This window comes from Mustela nivalis, assembly GCF_964662115.1.
Source record: "Mustela nivalis genome assembly, chromosome: 7".
NCBI lineage: Eukaryota > Metazoa > Chordata > Mammalia > Carnivora > Mustelidae > Mustela > Mustela nivalis.
This window is the reverse complement of record NC_139026.1, coordinates 35,386,866-35,404,903: the sequence shown is the minus strand read 5'-3', so window position 1 is coordinate 35,404,903 and position 18,038 is coordinate 35,386,866. Positions and strand designations below refer to the sequence as shown.

The 18,038-nt window shown below is 38.1% G+C and overlaps 1 protein-coding gene across 2 annotated transcripts in view; it reads left to right on the top strand.

Annotated features, from left to right (window-relative positions):
* TMTC2 (transmembrane O-mannosyltransferase targeting cadherins 2) overlaps positions 1–18,038 on the top strand; it is a 437,070-nt gene that overhangs the window by 334,625 nt on the left and 84,407 nt on the right. For both annotated transcript variants that reach the window (XM_082742213.1, XM_082742214.1), the window contains one exon: positions 5,259–5,340. In XM_082742213.1, the coding sequence (XP_082598339.1) occupies positions 5,259–5,340 (82 nt within the window). The remainder of the gene's footprint in view (positions 1–5,258; positions 5,341–18,038) is intronic.

Sequence of the window (18,038 nt, the reverse complement as noted above, 5' to 3'; positions counted from 1 at the left end):
TGCTCCTTGCCTTGTACACCCATGTGGGTGGGCATCAGTTTCTGAACAGTGATGGTAGCATCCAGTTTAATTAGGAAACAAAATAAGCTGAAAGTGACTCCCACACCATGGAACAGGCTCTATAAGCCTTACTCACTATTTAACTACCATGTGTAGGTTTGCTTGCTGCCAGTCAAGAGAGGGATGACCTGACAAGACCTAATGATTTTTCCATAAATTTAAATAATGCTATCTTGTGTCTATGTTTATAATACTCAGTATAGTGTTACAAGTAATATATAATGTAAATATAATGTAGGGATATTGATACTCGCAAAGCTCTAATCCCTGGGTATCGATTCTGTCCTTGTCCAGGGAAATGTCGGTTCTCTCTTCTCATCCTGCTCACTCTTCTGATCCCACAGCCACTGCTCCCAGATCGCACTGTGCTGCTCACAGTCCAATTGGTTAATTTTCAGGACTGACGCTATGCTCTGCACAGTGTCTAGTCTAGCACTATGCCAAGAATTTCTCTAGCTGTTTTATGTCCTTGACTTCTGAATCACCTGCATTGTCAACTGCTCCTTTTTCTGGGATACTGGGTTTTTGCTGTTTTAACTGACTTGTGTGTAGGTACAGTGAATAGTCATGTACAAACTGTAAATACTTACCTAGAATTACAATTTTGTACAAATTAAATATCTGCTCTCCAAGCACTTTATATATAAAGGGACTTGGTCTAGTATCTTAGAGTTCAAGTCATATAATTAGCATGTTAGTATGGACTCTTAAAAGTAATCACATCATCACAATTAAGAGAAAAAGGAAATTATTAGCAGTTGCAGCCATCACAGAAAGCCTTATAGAAAACTGAGTGTTTAGTTAAGGCTTGAGGCAAAAAATGCATAACAAGTGAAAAAATGAGCAACATTACAGACTGGAAGAAATAACTAAGGGAAGACATAGGAGCTATGGATAAGGCAGATGAGGAAATTGGCCTGATAAGGTAGGGGAATTTTTCCAGGAAGATTTGAGCTAGATTGTGGAAGATTTTGAAAATTAAATTGATTATTAAACAGAACGTATGGAAACTAGGAGCTATTAAAATATTTCTGAGCAAGAGCATAAGCTAAAAACAGTTTCACTTAAGAAATTAATTAATATGACGAAATGAAGTTTATTAGGTCAGGACGTCTGAAATCTGTGTCCTTCTAGAGGCAAAATGAGAAGAGATTTGACTTAAGGCAGGGGAAAGTGTCAGGAATGAGAAGCATTTTATAGAAAAATTGTGAAACTTAGTTTCTAGGAACACCTGGGTGGCTCAGTCCATTATGTGTCTGCCTTCAGGTCAGGTCATGATCCCAGAGTCCTGGGATCCAGTCCCACATTGGGCTCCCTGCTCAGGAGGGAGCCTGCTTCTTCCTCTGTCTGCTGCTCCCCCTGCTTGTGCTCTCTCTCTCTGACAAATAAATAAATAAAATCTTTAAAAAATTTTTTACTTTCTATATGACATGAAATTTGGAAAAGGATTTTTAAATTTTGGTAAGTAAAAACCACATAGTGGCATTGAAGTTGGAAGGAAGGATTCTTTTGAAAAGACAGAAGGAAAAAATATCAAAGAATGTCCGAGTTTTGTATGATAAATCCGAAGCTAGTTATTTCCCTACAACTTGTGATTTTTTTTTTAAGCAATCCTCCAAATTGGTATTAATTATGTTTACGTTCCCAAATGAGGAAAAAGAGACTCAGATGTGTTCCTAAAGATACTCCAAGTCACTCTCACTGTTAAATAAGTAGATTCAACAAGACTCAAACACAGGCTTGTTGTCTCTGGGCCAGTTCTTTCAGTGAGAATTGGAGAAATTGTTTGCCCACAGTGCTCTGTAACTAATTCCCCTGCTTATTGGGTTATGTGTTCGTTATGTGCTTCTTGCAACGAAGGACCCGAGGCCAAGCATGCTGTGCTGTTCACAGTTCCATCCCCGTTACTTAGAGCTGTACAGGGCAAAGAGTAGGCCTTCAGTAAATAATTTTTAACCAACAAAAACAAAGGAACAGGCACATAAACAAGTCACAGAGATGGTGGTAGTAACTGAGCCTCCCAACTCACATTTCCCTTATTTGTCACAGCTGACCACAGTGCCTTTTACTTGGTTTTCTGAACCACCCCACATGCTCAGACATCAGCCAGTATACGAAATGAGTAATGTGCTAGATGCAGGGAGTTTGTACAACCAGTAAGTACTCCATGGTCCTTGCTTGTAGAAAATGCTGACAAAATCTAAAAGCACCAAGAAAAACCTGCTGAGAAATTACTTTTTCTTCTCTACTTCCTTAACTACCATCTTTCTAAAACAGTTACAGTTGAAAGAATAAATTGGATTAAGCATAGTGTTAACCTCCCAGGTGCCATCTTTCTTGCTAAGACACAGTAATATATGTGTGTGGTGGGTTTATGCATGTGGTTGACTTGATTTCTTATATTCTTGTGAGGATTTGATTTTCCTCCTCATTATTTGGCACTTGACTAAATAAATAGTGATCCAAGCAGAAAGATAGGTTTTTGCATGATGGTTTTATACTCCCCTCTACCCCAAGAAAGATTGTTCTGGCCTTTGATGTGTTTATTTTACATCTAAGAGACGTTGGGACTCATTGCCTTTAATAATTTGGTCCACTGAGCAACCAGAGTCCACTGTCCTTTGAGATCTGGTGCATGTTTTTAGCGCTACATACTATTGTTTTGCCAGTGGACTACACACAAGCATTTTATAACCCCGTTTACTGTGACATTGATAAATGAGCCAGTTTCTTCTCTATCCTGAAAAACTTAAAAACTTAAGTGGAAGAAGCTTCACAACCCTCTGTATCTTTGCACATAACATTTGTACAGACTTTACAAGAATAGTTTTCATTTTGTATCTTTAATTATCTTCTGTGAGTTCTTTGTACATCATTTTCTAATGGTGATTTAAAGGCTGAGCACAACTTACTGAGACTGTGTAGATAACAAAAAATACTCTTTGACATTTAGAATTCTGTGTTCTATTGCATACTGTATGTGTGTATATGTAATAGTTAACATGTATTACAAACTTATACCTAGGTTACCGTAATAACTACTTTTTCAGTTTGTCTCAGGTGATCTACTGATCTTATGAAGTAGATTTGATATCTTCTTTTTAGAGTTAATACACTTTATTTTTAGAGCAGTTTAAGGTTTATAAAAAAGAATTGAGGAGCACCTGGGTGGCTCAGTCAGTTGGGCATCAGTCTCTTGATTTCAGCTCAGGTTGTGATCTTGGGGTCATAGGATCATGCTCTGTAGTCGCTGTAGAGTCTGCTTGGAATTATCTCTCTCCCTCTCCCTCTGCCTTAACCCCCCATTCTCATCTTCCCCACCCCCACAAATAAATAAATAAAATGTTGTTTTAAGAAATTGAGCTGCAATTTCCAATTCCGCAAATTCCAAATACTCCCTTACCTTCCTATGACCCTACACAGTTTTGCTATCATTATCAACCTGCATTAGTGTTGTCTATGAGTTTTGACAAATATATAATGACATGTGTCCATTATTTCTATATTCTACAGAATAGTTTCACTGCCCCAGAAATTCTCTGTGCTCTACCTATCTTCAATTATGTAATAGAGAACACTACAGCTACGAGATGATATAATTTTCTGAGGGTCACATGGCTACACCAATGGGGAAGCTGTTCTACCAGCCTAGAACCTATGATCCAAACTTACACATTACTCGGCCTGATTCAGTGCAGTTATTTAATTATTTTATGGAATCGTAACTTTGTAAGATTCTTGCTAAGTCTTACTAACTTCATGAAAGTATGACATGTGTAGGGAGCCTTTGCCTGTACTTTCCTTTCTTTCCTTGGATGTTAAAATGTTATGAGAAATATGGCAGGGAATTAAAATTTTAATTATTGGGTATTTTGCAAGACTTGTGAGTTAAAGAGAAGTTACTTGACTGGAGTAGAATTAGTGAAATAGCAGAAGAAATGAAGATGTCAGTTGTCTGCCGTCTGCTGTAGACGGTAGAAACTATATGTAGGCTGGGCCCTACTGTGGAGAGTAATGGTGAATAGAGGATGTAGGGACAGTGATTTTTTAAATGAGTGAATGAACAAAAAGGGAGGGGTGGACAGAGAAGTGAGTCAAAGTTGAATGGTGGAATGTAGGTCAATTACACACCTATACTTTTATAAGATTTATCTATGTAGCAGTGGTTTAAAAAAGTACCTGAAGAAAGAAAAACATTGCCTGAAGTTGCTGTGGTAGATGGTGTATAAGTTAGAAGGAGCAAGGAGATCAGATGAGCTTTCTTCACTCTAGACCATGACTTCTGGAGATGTCCACCACCCAGTGCCTTGCTGCCACGCAGACAGCAGAACTCTTCATTCCAGCCTTACAGGGCAAGACAGGGTTGCGCCGGGAAAGTTCTCCTTGGGGCTCTTCTATCTCAAGCCACCCCTTTGTGTTACTCTGTAGGCCATTTCAGTTCAGAAGCTATAACACGGTAAAGAGCATACAGTTTTAGGATCTACCAGGAATCATATTATTTTATGAAAAGTCAGTCTATTGCCTACAAGTCTTTCCCACTGCTTGTTGCTTATTTTCTTTTCTTACTTTCTTTCTTACTTAAAATTAAAACCATAGCTAGGAAGAAGCACTAGCTTTAGATTAAATCCTGGTTTAGGAGTATTTTAGTCATGAAAGATAAGCAGTAGTTGTGTGAGATTCAACAAACTGTGACCTACTTCTTCATATGTAAAGCGAGCCATTAGGACAAAATCATCTCAAAAGCCAAAATGCTCCAAATTCTTTACCAGGAAGAAGAAGTGAAGAGGAAACCAACAGAAGGGAGATAATAAAATAGAAAATGAAAATGATGTTTCCCACCATTCTTTCAAACTATCTCATCCTTTTGGTTTTTGTGAAATCCTTTTTTTTTTTTTTTTAACTTTTTTCTCTTGCCTTCCTGGCCTCTTCTCTGATCTCTTTGATGAACTCACTCTCACTGTCTTTTCTTCTAATTTTGGTGTTTCCCAGGGTTCTGACTTCAGTCATTTCTCTCAGCATACTCTCCTTGATCATCCTTGTTTAGATTAAAAATTTAAAAAACAAAACAAAACAAAACACTTTTTTGCGTGTGTGATGATTGCTAAGTAGGCATGAGTCTACTTACTTCATTTGGGCCCAGGAGGTAAATGGTCCTTCACGATCTACTGCTGAATCATCCATTTTCTCTGTTTTTTAAGGGTCGTAAGAGTGAGGCTGAAAAATTCTTCTTGAAGGCTATTGAGCTGGATCCCACGAAAGGAAACTGTTACATGCATTATGGTGAGTGGTTGATAGTTTTTTCCACATCCCCCACATTTACTGTTCATGTTGGTATAAGATTTAGGATTTGCCAGCAAAGAGCATTTTGAGACGGCATGGGCTTCGTTGCTCCAGGTTTCGCCCCATGCTGTAGTCTTAGCTTCTCATTCAAAGCAGTCATGTTCTCGAGGGCTATGCATTACATTTTCCATTAGTAATTTTCATAGGACTTCAGTGGGGAGAGGCATTTTCACAATTGTCTCTTTCAAGTCCAGTGTGAACTGTAAATAAGGGCTCATCAGAAAAGCATCCTGCTCTTTGCCTGATGCCTGGTATGGACCCAGAATATTAGCTCTCTTATACTTGTAAATGATAATGTATTATTCACTGATCTATCATTTTGAAGTTTTGGAGGTTTACATTTTGACGACAAGTTCTAGCTTGCTGGAAAATAAAATATGTACCCAATCCTCTAGATACTTGAGACTGGGGTCAAGGATAAACCATAAATAGTGTAAAAGATGTCTTTCTCATTCAGGTTAGCATTGGCCTTAATCAGCCCAGAGTTGAACTTACATAACAAGTCTGTCACACTCCACTCTGTCATTAGTAGTGAGTCATGTGGTAAGTGAGGTGAAGTATATAGCTGGTTTGGTGTTGGGTAAGAGTACTTATTTCTACCAGATTTGTAGTTGGCATGACTTTCAAGGAATCAAAAAGCATTTAATTTTCCTGATTCTCGGGGTGGGGGGATGATTTTTTGACCGCTCTTGGCTTTGATGTGTTATTATCGAGTAGTGAACTGAAAGATAGACGGTGGTTAAATCTTGAAGGAATAAAGCTAATACCCTTCTTAAAGTTATTCTTTCTAACATTTTACAGTTGGTAAAACAAAATTCAGTGAGAGGCTGTCAGTATGGAAAATGGAAAAAGTAAAATGGAAGATGCACTTTACCAACCACAAGTCCATTTGTTTATTTACATTTTGGATATGTTTATAAATCTCGGGTCATGATGCTTTATCTTTCCAGCATAACGCAGCCTGTAATTTCACATGGGCTGTTACATAACTAGTCCAGATTTTGTTTCACGATGCAGTGTTATTGCATGTTGGGTTGGCAGTCAACTAATTTAAGTTTGCTGCAGAATTTATTTTATTTTTACAGGATTTCTCATATGAACTATTTTAAATTAGATTTTCTCATGCATACTATTTTGGGCACCCCTACTGTGCATTAAAGTAGGTCCATGATTATTTTCCCTGAGTGCTTCTTATTGCATCTTTTGAAGTAGAATTTTTTTCCCCGATCTTGCCTTCTATGCTTCCTTTACCTCAAACTAGTTCCAGTTAATAATCTCCTAATCTTGTTTCCATAATTTTATTATATGCTTTAGGTTTTTCATAGTTGATTCCTTTATATTTCCTTACTGGTTCATTGGAATTGCAAAGAGAAAAAAAGCTGTTGTGTTCGTTTTAAGAGTTTGCCTCCTCATTATTATGAATTATCTGTCTTTACCCACTTCTGTTTTATTATTATTTTCTATGACATCATCCTCCTGATTTTTTTTTTCCAGTTTCGGTATTAGTGAGAAATTTTTGGATTTAGTTTTGACAGAAAGTGTAACAAATCCTTTATTGTAAAGGTTACTTGAAAATAGTGATAATGCGCATTCTGTAACTGTATGTGTAAAAACGGACTCAGCACTCCTGGATTATTTTAAAGTTTCTAGCGATATACACTATTAAAAATATGTGTATTTTTAATGGGAGGAATGAGTACATAATGTCCTATAATTTTATGAAATAGTTTCAATACTTTTTCCCATTCTGGAATAGGAAATGAAAAAGACTCAGGATAAAGCATCAAGAAGTGGTAGTTAAGACAAAATAACCTACAAATGGATAGGAAGCCCATAATTGAGTGCTTGATATTCCTGTCTGACTGTGCTTATGTTCTAAAAAAATGTACATTTAATTTGGGATAAATCTACTTCAAATAACTAAATTTTAGAACCGGAAGATTCCTTAAAATGCTCTGATATAATTCCTCTCTTGTACAAATAAAGCCTAAAGACCAAAGCCTAGAGAAATGAAATTGGCTTGCCCAAGTTAGTTAAAAGTAACTAACCTTTGAGTCTCTTGATAACTGCCATTGACTTTTCTTCTCTAAAGTATGTTCCATTTCTCTCACAACATGGGGAGATACCCAAGCAGATATGCAGGTAGATAAGTAGGTATTTTCAATTAGTAGGTCCTTCTATGCAGTTTTAGAATGTCAAATGCATATAATTATAATTCAGCTTAAAAAGTTTAGGGAAGGACTTTTATCCACTTTAATGTGTATACAACGTGTCTGATGGTGTGAGGTACCATTCTATTTTCAGAAAGTGAGTAGTGCTATGTATGAAATAAATAGTGTGATGTCATTTTAAGAAGGTGATGTGGGAGAAGTAGGGTGCTTCTTGGCAGCAAGGAGTCAAGGAGAACATCTGTGAAAAGGTGATGTTTGAAATCTCTACGTGTGAACTGGCTATTTGAAGAGCCAGGTAAGAGCATTTCAGATAGAAGAAACAAAGTTCAAAGGCCAAAGGCAAGAACAAGCTGGTGTTCACAGCAGAGAAGGAAAGCCAATATGACTGGATCATATTGAACCAAATTGGAAAGTGGGAGGAGATGAGACTGGAGAGAAAGCAGAGCAGAGCCTGTGGGGTTTTATCAATCAAGCTAAGGAGTTTGCATTTTCTTCCTAGGGCAAAGGAGGGGACTGTGTGGAGAAGACAGGATTAGGGAAAGGTCTAGGGGAACTCTTGCTGTGTTTTAGTCAAGAGAAGATAGATTAGACTTGGGAACAGTTGTGGAAATGTAAATATTTTGTTGAAAGAATACACTTACCTTCTTTAGAAATATCTAAGAAAAAAAAATATCTAAGACAATTGAGAATGGAGAGACCATGATTTCCATTTTTGCACATCAATATCTAGCATATTGTCCTATACACGGTAATGTGCAATAAATGTTGGTTGAGCTCAGTTAGAGATGGTCTCCATTTTAGACTTGAATGTGGTTTCCAAAATAGACCAAAAGGTTGTTCCATTAGCATTTCTTGTCCAAGGAGATACATAGTATGATTCCTATCAGTTCTCCATCAACTTACTGGTTATGGATATTTTTAGGATATTTATACCCACAATTGAATGAATAATAATACTTCCTCAGCTTAAAAATTTTATTTATTTAAATAAGATATACACGTTGTTTTGTTATCTTTTTTTTTCCCAATACTTTTGCAAATGCCCATGAAAATGTCAGCGTGGGAGAGTTTTGTTCTATTGGAAATTCTCTCTCCTGTATGTTGATGTGCTTTTGATTTGCTTGTTAATTATACACATGAGTTTGAAAATGCCATCCATTTGGGACTAGACAAAGAGAATTAATTATATAATTTATATTGACTGCAATGATCATTAGAAGGCAGTATTTAAAAGTACTCATAGTTGGGATGCCTGCGTGGCTCAGTCGTCAGTTAAGCATCTGCCTTCAGCTCAGTCTTGGGATCGAGTCCCACATCTTGCTCCCTTCTTCCCCCTCTGTCCCTCATACTGTGCTTATGCTCTCTCGCTCTCTCTGACAAATAAATAATTAAAGTATTTTTTAAAAATTACTCTCAGTTACTTGTATTTTTAATCTACCAGTTTTGTGTTTTTGAGGAAGGGTTGAGTACAAGATTGTCTTTTTTTCTTCAGGATGGCATGCAACAAAGAAAGCTGGATAGGTTTATAAAACTGGTTCAATAAGTTTGTTAAATGTAGGGCTTTCTGGTACCTGTAATCTCTGGGATTAAGATTCCTTATCTGTAAAATGTGAAAGAGTTGATGTGAGCTTTCAAAATGTTTTTCTATACTAAGATTTCATGTTGTTGTTAATATATACTCAATTTCTACGTGATCTTGCATCAAAAATGTTAAAGAATATGTAGAAAACAGGTTTCACACCATGGTATCAGTAATAGTAGAATGTTACATTCATGTGTCATCAAGTTTACAGTGCATCCCATGCCCATATGGAACAAATCATATGAAATTTTTATGGAATTTGGTTTATAAATTTCAAAGATGAGAATTTGGTGCCTTGAAGTGCCATGGGGGCCTGTACTTCAAGGGATTCTCCCTGGTTTTCCCAGTGGCTCCAGTGGAAAGCTTCTGCCAAAAGAATAAAAGTGAAGACAAGAAGTCACTCTCTTTTATTTTTCTTTTTGAAGAATTAGTAGGAAAACCATTTTATCAAACAGAATAATTCTATTACAATTTTTTCTTTATGTGTATAGTAGTAAATTTTATGTAGATTAAAACAGCTTAAGTTAATGTGCATTTGTTATAAGACAACTACTGTGTATAAATCTGGGTGGATGGGAATTCATTAGCTATTAAGGACAAAAACAAAAAAGGGAAAAGGAAGCAGACTGTGATAAATGTTCTTGAGAAGTACACTTTTGTGTAGACCTTGGATGGTTTCTTTTTCTATCAACCTCTAACTGTATGTTTTTAAGAGTTAAGCCCTTAGCCTTATTTTCTTAATTACAGTTATAATCTTGGGTGAAGTTGTTCATTCTAGGGGTTCAGCTATATAGTGATGAGTCCTGAACCTCTTCATCCAACTCAGTATTTATCAAGCTAGATGTAGAGAGACAACAGGGAACAAGACAGGCTCCAATAGAGATGCCAAACTGGTAAGGGAGGCCCACATTGTAAAAATGATCATTTAATTATAATTACAGTTGTTTTATGAAGGAATATAAAGGGGCCTTGATTTGGGGGGTTGGGGAGCAGGAGAACTATGCCTGATGAACTTACACATAAACTGTATTTGAATAAATAGGAGATCACCAGAAAGAATTGTAGATACGAGAGGATACATTGAAGAGCAATAAAGCAGGGAGAGTGCTTGATGCAGAAGACACAGCATATGTCTGGAAGATAGTTCAAGGGCAGAATTAGGACCATAGCTGGAAACTCTGAGAAGATAGTTCCGGCTCCATGGGAGGAACATTAGAATTTATGAGAGCCATCAGCTTATGAAATGAATGCCCATTGAAGATTTTTCAACTGTGGGTTTATAAGGATGATAGAGGGAATTGAAGCATTGGTAATAGAAGAGGACTGATCTGGGCAACCATGAAATCATTTCTAATGTAAAGGAACAGTCATTTTGTCTTTTTTCTTGAACCTACAAAGAAGTGTAGAATTTTTAAAATTATGATTATCTAGATTATTATTTGGCTCTACTTCTCAATTTTAGAAACCTGAAAATGTGTTACTACATTTATCCCGATCTTTTTCAATCATTATGTAATTCCTGTGAGGTAGGAATAGATCTCAACTCCATTTGACTGAAATAATGGAAGTTCAGAATTTCCATGTGATTCTCTAGGTCAGAAATTTTCAACGTTCATAGTGGGAAAAGAACTTGAAAAGTCCAGCTCTTTCAACTTCTAAGCACAGGACTTTCAATTATAGATATTATAGTCTCTTTGGCTTCAGGATGCTCTTAAACTTCATTTTAAAATGTAGGCCCTGGGGTGCCTGGGTGGCACAGTCGGTTAAACCATCGACTCTTGGTTTCGCCTCAGGTCCTGATCTCAAGGCTGTGAGATCAAGCCCTCCATCAGGCTCCACACTCAGCACAGAGTCAGCCTGAGATTCTTTCTTCCTCTCCCTCTGCCCCTCCCACTCATTGTCTCATTTTCTGTCTCTCTCAAATAAATAACAAAATAATGCTTTAAAAAAAAAAATAAAGTAGGTCCGGGAGGAAATTGTTAAAATGTCATATTTGATATTTTTTCAGTGAACACTGAAAGGGGGAATTCAAAATATGTGATAGGTCGAATTGGTAAGAGGTCTGTAGTTATTTTTTATTATTGTAATTAAAGCTGTTCTGAACAGCTTTAATGAATGGCAATGATGGCAATGAACTGGGGTTGATTGTGTTGTAGCATTCTATATTTTAATCACTTCATAAACTCCAAGAGTAATTTTTAAAAATTAAATAATGAACTAAGTAATGGTATTGCCTTGATTTAAAATACATTTTTGAAAATAGATTTTGGTTAGCTTTTCCAAAATTTCATTGAGATGCAATTATGTTTAATGCTTAAGACCAAAATATTTTATTAAAATATCAGTATTTGTGTCCCTTTATTGCTCCAAGGACAGCACAGACAGCTCACAGATACATAATTAGAACATGATATTTCTAAATATCATTCTAAACTATTTCATTTCTTACCTGTGATTTTTTTATTTTTAAATTTGCTATTACAATGTGTCTAATAGGTTAATATTATTTAATCTTTTTAATCTTCACACCTGTGTGTATTTTATGTGCAATATGTTTGAACACTTTTTAAAATTAAAACTTCATCGTGAATAGAAAAGGAAGACCAGGAAAGGGAGTCTTTAAGCTTATAAGCAAAGAATAGAGGAAAAATTAAAGGATTAATGTATTTCCAAAAGAAATACAGTTAAAGGACAAAGAGTTAAATGATAGGAAATAATTTCCATAAAATCACAAGATAAAACATCCGTCTACTTAAGACATGAGAAGCTGTAAACCTGCAAGGAAAACAGAACATAAAGACCAAGGGACATGAATGAGTAATTCCCCAAAGAGGAAATATAACAGATTTTAAAAGATAAGTAAATACAGCATTTCATTAGAAATAAAGAGATTCACATTCAAATAACAACATATTCCCTTAAGTTACTCTAGCATTTATTCTCAATAATTCTCATTAAAACATATGTTAAATAAATATTTTTCTTCTATGTTTAAGATTATCAACAAAAGCCTGTAATTGGAGCACAATATTGCTATTTGTTAGAGGCAAAAATGGAAAAGCATCTAAATACTTGAAAAAGAAAAATGATTAAATACATTAGTGTTATTTCTATTTGATGAAATATTTAAAATCCTAAGTTACATTTATAAAGAACATACAATAACAGTCAGCTACCTATGTTACTGTACATGAAGAATGATTAAATTTTACAAAATAACTATAGCATGAAGAAAGCAACACAAGGGGCATCTGGGTGATTCAGTTAAGCATCCAACTCTTGATTTTGATTCAGGTCATGATCTCAGGGTCATGAGATCAAGCCCGGTGTCAGGCTCTGTGCTGGTTGTGGAGTCAGCTTGGGATTCTCTCTCCCTCTGCCCCTTCCAACTCTACACACAGACTCTCTCAAGAAAGAAGAAGAAGAAGAAGAAAGAAAGAAAAGAAAACCAAACAAGCTATGTTAATAGTTGTTCTAGGTTTTTGGACTCTGGCAGCCTTTTTTTGTGTGTGGGGGTGGGGGGAAAGGCTTACTTTCTATTTTATATTTTCTTTAACATGTACATTATGAAGGAATATATACTTGATAAAATGTAAAAAATAAGTGACTTAGGGGCACCTAGTTGGCTCAGTGGGTTAAAGCCTCTGCCTTCGGCTGAGGTCATGGTCCTAGGGTCCTGGGATTGAGCCCCTCATCAGGCTCTCTGCTCAGTGGGGAGCCTGCTTCGCCTGCCTCTCTGCCTCCTTGTGATCTCTCTCTCTCTCTGTCAAATAAAAATAAATAAAATCTTAAAAAATTAGTGACTTAAACTATCATTCAGATAGTTTATAGAAAATTATAGTAAACAAGTAATTATCCAAAAATTATTTAACTGAACTCAACATGTAAAATTTAAGGTATAAAAATTAAATGAGAAAGGAATAAAAAGCAAAAGGCATCTTGCCTGAATTCTCTGTTAAATACCACATTTTCATGATGAATTCATCAAATGTAACAGTAACAAAGCATTTACTTAGGACCTTTTTGTCCTGAGAAATTCTCATGGAATTTTCATCTAATCCCCACAAAAGCCAAGTGGGGAGGTTACCAGACTGTCTTCATTTTGCAGATGAGGAAAGTGAAGTCATCAAGCTGTAAGGTAAAGTCCCCAAGATCTCAGAGCCAGTCAATAGTAGGGGCAGCACTGCATTGGGCTCTCTGCTCAGCGGGGGGCCTGCTATCCCCCCTCTCTCTCTGCCTGCCTCTCTGCCTACTTGTGATCTCTCTTTCTGCCAAATAAATAAATAAAAAATCTTTAAAAAACAAAGAAAAAAAATAGTAGGGGCAACATTTGAACCAAGGTATTCCTGAATGTTACACTGCACTGTCTCTTAATCAATACAGGAGATAAAGAGATGCTTACATGCTCTGTTGGTAGGTTTATTGATACATAAAATATGTATCAGATACACTGAAAGTTGAAAACCACTCCCCCACCTTTTATTTATTACCATCAATTTAGGTGTTAGGAGTTGAGCATATGGATTTGGGGAGGACACTAACATTCGGACCATAGTACCCACCATATTTTATCATAAATCTAACAAAAAAATACTATTGATTCTGTCATTCTAAAATATTCGACGTGGGGCGCCTGGATGGCTCAGTGGGTTAAGCCTCTGCCTTCGGCTCAAGTCATGATCCCAGGGTCCTGGGATCAAGGCCCACATCAGGCTTTCTGCTCAGTGGGGAGCATTTTTCCCCCACCCCCCCACTCCCTGGCCTGCCTCCCTGCCTTCTTGTGATCTTGATCCATCATATAAATAAATAAATAAAATCTTTAAAAAAAAATAAAATATACAAAGATTATAAGATGTTTCACAATATAAGGTTGATTAAATCAATTGGAGTAATATGGTATGACCTGACGCCAGCGTTTTGAGAATTTACATGAAGAAAAGCGTTTGATGTCATGCTGGGCACATCTGTCCTCATTAATGCTAGCGCTATTATTTTGAAACTCAGTGCTCAACAATTATGTCTCTGCACCAGTGCTGGGTGTTTTTATGTATCTTTTGTTGTTGCGGTAATCCAACACTGTGCAGAAATAATACTGTCCTGGTTTTACAGATGTGGGGTTTAAGGTATCAAGAGTGTATGTGACAATATTGAAGGCCCAGCAAGTTGGCAAAGGAAGGATTTGAACCCTCCTTTGACTCTTCAGCCTGTGATATGTTTCTGGTTTGCCTTGTGTGTGTGTGTGTGTGTGTGTGTGTGTGTGTGTGTGTGTGTGTGTTTTAAGATTTTATTTATTATCGGGGCGCCTGGGTGGCTCAGTGGGTTAAGCCGCTGCCTTCGGCTCAGGTCATGATCTCAGGGTCCTGGGATCGAGTCCCGCATCGGGCTCTCTGCTCAGCAGGGAGCCTGCTTCCTTCTCTCTCTCTCTCTCTCTGCCTGCCTCTCAGTGTACTTGTAATTTCTCTCTGTCAAATAAATAAATAAAATCTTAAAAAAAAAAGATTTTATTTATTATTATTATTTTTTTTAAGATTTTATTTATTTATTTGACAGACAGAGATCACAAAAAGGCAGGGAGACAGGACCGGAAGGCAGAGGCTTTAACCTACTGAGCCACCCAGGCCTTGTGTTTTTAAAGGATGCTCTTATCAAATGTAAGCCTGGTGGGTCCCAATGGTGGCAGAGCCTCCGACGGCTGAGGTTTTGGCAGACTGGTGGTGGAGAAAGTCATGGAGCTCTCATAATCATGTACTTAGAGGCCTCAGGAAGGAAGGGCAGCCTGAGGTCTTCAAGAGAACATGAAGGGGGGAGAGGGAGAGAAGGAGCCCATGTAAGGAGGAGTGAAAGGAAGAATGAGGAGACAGGGCGTCAGACCTCACCCCACGTAGCGTGCTGTCATTTTCTCATTTATTCTTTCTGATAACACAGGCAGGCTATCCCTGTTTGCAAAGTGAACAGACTGTGGCTCAAAATCAAAGAATCATGAAAATAAACACAGTGGCCTTGCTTTGGAGAGTCCCACGCGGGCTGCAGTGCCCCACACGAAGATGGCCCATCAGTATTTTTACTATGAAAGAGTGACTAGAGAAGAATTTGCTGACCTTTAGTTTTTACTCTTTCCTTTTCTCATCTCTGCTCCCAGTTTTTGCATGGGACTAGAATCCACTTTGTTTTAAACTGTAACTACGTGATGCAGTTCAGTCCAGTCTTAGTTCATTTGGGCTGCTGTAACAACATAGCTTATATGAGTGGTTTAGGAACAAGAGAAGTTTATTTTTTACGGTTCTGGAGGCTCCAAGTCCCAGATCATACTGTGGGCAGATTCAGTGTCTGGTGAGGCCTACTTCCCCGTTGATGGTCTCACTGTGCCCTCACATGGTTGGCAGGGACAAGGTAGCTTTCTGGGGTCCTTTTGTCAGGACACTAATCCCATTCAGGAGGACTCCTGATTTCAAAACTTGAACTAGGATTGGGGGAGGGGGAGGAGGCACAAACATTCAGACTGTAGCAACAATTTACGTATATGCATTCTTCTGAATCTATCTTTGTTCAGGACACCAGAAGCCACAAAAGCAGGATGATAAGAACTAAGTTAAGCATTAGATTAGGGAGTAGAGGGTACAGGGGATTTTGGAATGAGGCTCTCCTCGCCTCTCTGTTGATTACTCCTTGAGCATGCTGTACCTTTTGCTAGCCTCTCTGTTCCTCAAATTCTTAATCTGGAGATGATTACAAATGCCTCAGGTTGTGAGGATTCATTTACAATTTTATAAAAGAACTAGCGTGTCATATATCCTCAATAACTTGTAACAATGGCCACCTATTTTTAAATATAATAGAACCCATAATAATATCTTGGAGAATGAACAAATCGTATAGAGAAATTTTTGAATAAGGTATATGAAAAAGAGGCAGAAATTAGGGGAAGAGGAGGCAAAAATCTAGATTCTAAGAAAAAGAGGAATCTGTATCCATCAACATCTGGACAGAAAAGGAGTAACTGTTTGCAAGAAGGATGGATATTATAAGGAACAAGTAATTGGGAACAGAGCGGGGCGGGGGGCAGTGGGGAAGCAAGGAAGGCAGAGAGGGGAAAAAAAGAGAGAGAGACGGTTTTTCCCGTCTTAGCTATTTGATTTAGCAATTGAGTGCACTTTGAGATTCTTGTTTATGTTCTGCCTTCCTCTTAATTGAAAGCAATTGTTCTGAAGTTTGCTCCCCTGTCATTAACTCTTCTGTGCCTTAGTGACATGTCTATAAATGAATACGTCAGAAGAGCCCGTTGAGATGGTGTGGGAGGGCAAGGAGAAGACGCGGAGGTCTTCCGAGGAAGAGGATGTGAGCATCTGGCCCTTGGGGTCACCTCCCCACATTCTCATTACCACCCCAAGTTCGTCTCAGAGGCATACTCCCTTCCTTACTGACTTTCCCTGTGTTGGACCCCTCACGTCTGTCGTGTCTTTTTCCTTGCATTGCTCTTGTCTAAGAAATGACACTACCCATCTCTGTATCTTTGAGTAGGTCCCAACCTCATTGGATTATGTCTTGCCCTTCGTTTAGATGGTGAAACTCTTTAGATTGTTTGAAGCCTAGCATGGACTTGTTTTCCTTTCTATGGTGCACTTGATCGCTATTAAATCTATGTATTACTTACGCCTCTAGTGGGGTATGCTGCTTCTCCCTCTCTGCCCCTCCCCCACTGCTTCTTTCCCTAATGTCTTCTCTTTACTTCCTCCCCAGCCCCGCCTCTTGTCCTCCTTGCCTCCCTCTACTTCCTGCTCTCCATCTGACAGTCTTCTAACCCCTCAGTGGTTTTCCTGGCATCTCATAACCCTTTTGGAAAGAGTCAGGGGAGAAATAAACACAGTAAAGCATCCCTAGCCTTCCTGACCTCCTTTCTGCTTGAGCACAGAGCCCTGGCCTGCAGTTCCTCTAATCTCCTTTGCCGTAGACACCTTCCTTGCCACCTGTCCATTTCAGGGCAAATTTTTGGTCTCATGTTCACATAGGGACAGATCTGGGCCCTCCCACCCTCAAAGTGAGCAGTCTGGATTGCTCTCCTGGGCATCCTTTCCCTGTTCATCTGGCCCACCTGTTTTCTTGGCCAGTAACTACTGCACATTTATCACATTGGGTTTGTCTCAATAAACCAGAGCTGTTATTAAGTCAAGCTGCCAAGAGCACAAAAACACAAAGCAACAAAACTAATAGAAGGGAAGGGAAGAGAGATTGGTTTTATGTATTTTTTTAAGGATTACTTATTTGAGAGAGAGAAAATGCGTGCGTGAGAGCCGGAGGAAGGGGCAAAGGGAGGAGAGAGACAGTCTCATGCAGAGCCTTGAACGAGGCTCAGTCTCATGAGCCTGAAATCATGACCTGAGCTGAAATCAAGAGTCAAATGTTTAGCTGTTGAACTGCCTGAGCCACCCAGGTGCCCTGAGAGTGACTGGTTTTAAAGAGTAAGAGCAGGGGTGCCTCGCTGGCTCAGTTGGTAAAGCATATAACTCTTGATCTCAAGGTCATAAGTTCATGTCTCATGTTGGGCATAGAGATTACTTTTAAAAAGAAAAAGAAGGTGTGCTTGGGTGGCACAGTTGGTTAAGCGGCTGTCTTCGGCTCAGGTTATGATCCCAGGGTACAGGAATCAAGCCTCCATATTCACTCCCTGCTCAGTGTGGAGCCTGCTTCTCTCTTTCTCCTTGTCCCTCCCCTCCCTCGTGCTCTCTCTCGTGCACTCTATCTAAAAATAAATAAATAAAATCTTTAAAAAAAAAAAAAAAAGAAAGAAAAAAGAATTAAGAACATACCTAAAAATGCAAGGGATTCTCAGAGAGACATTCAACAAGCATCCCTTCAGAGAAGCAAAAGAGATGATTCCCCTCCACATT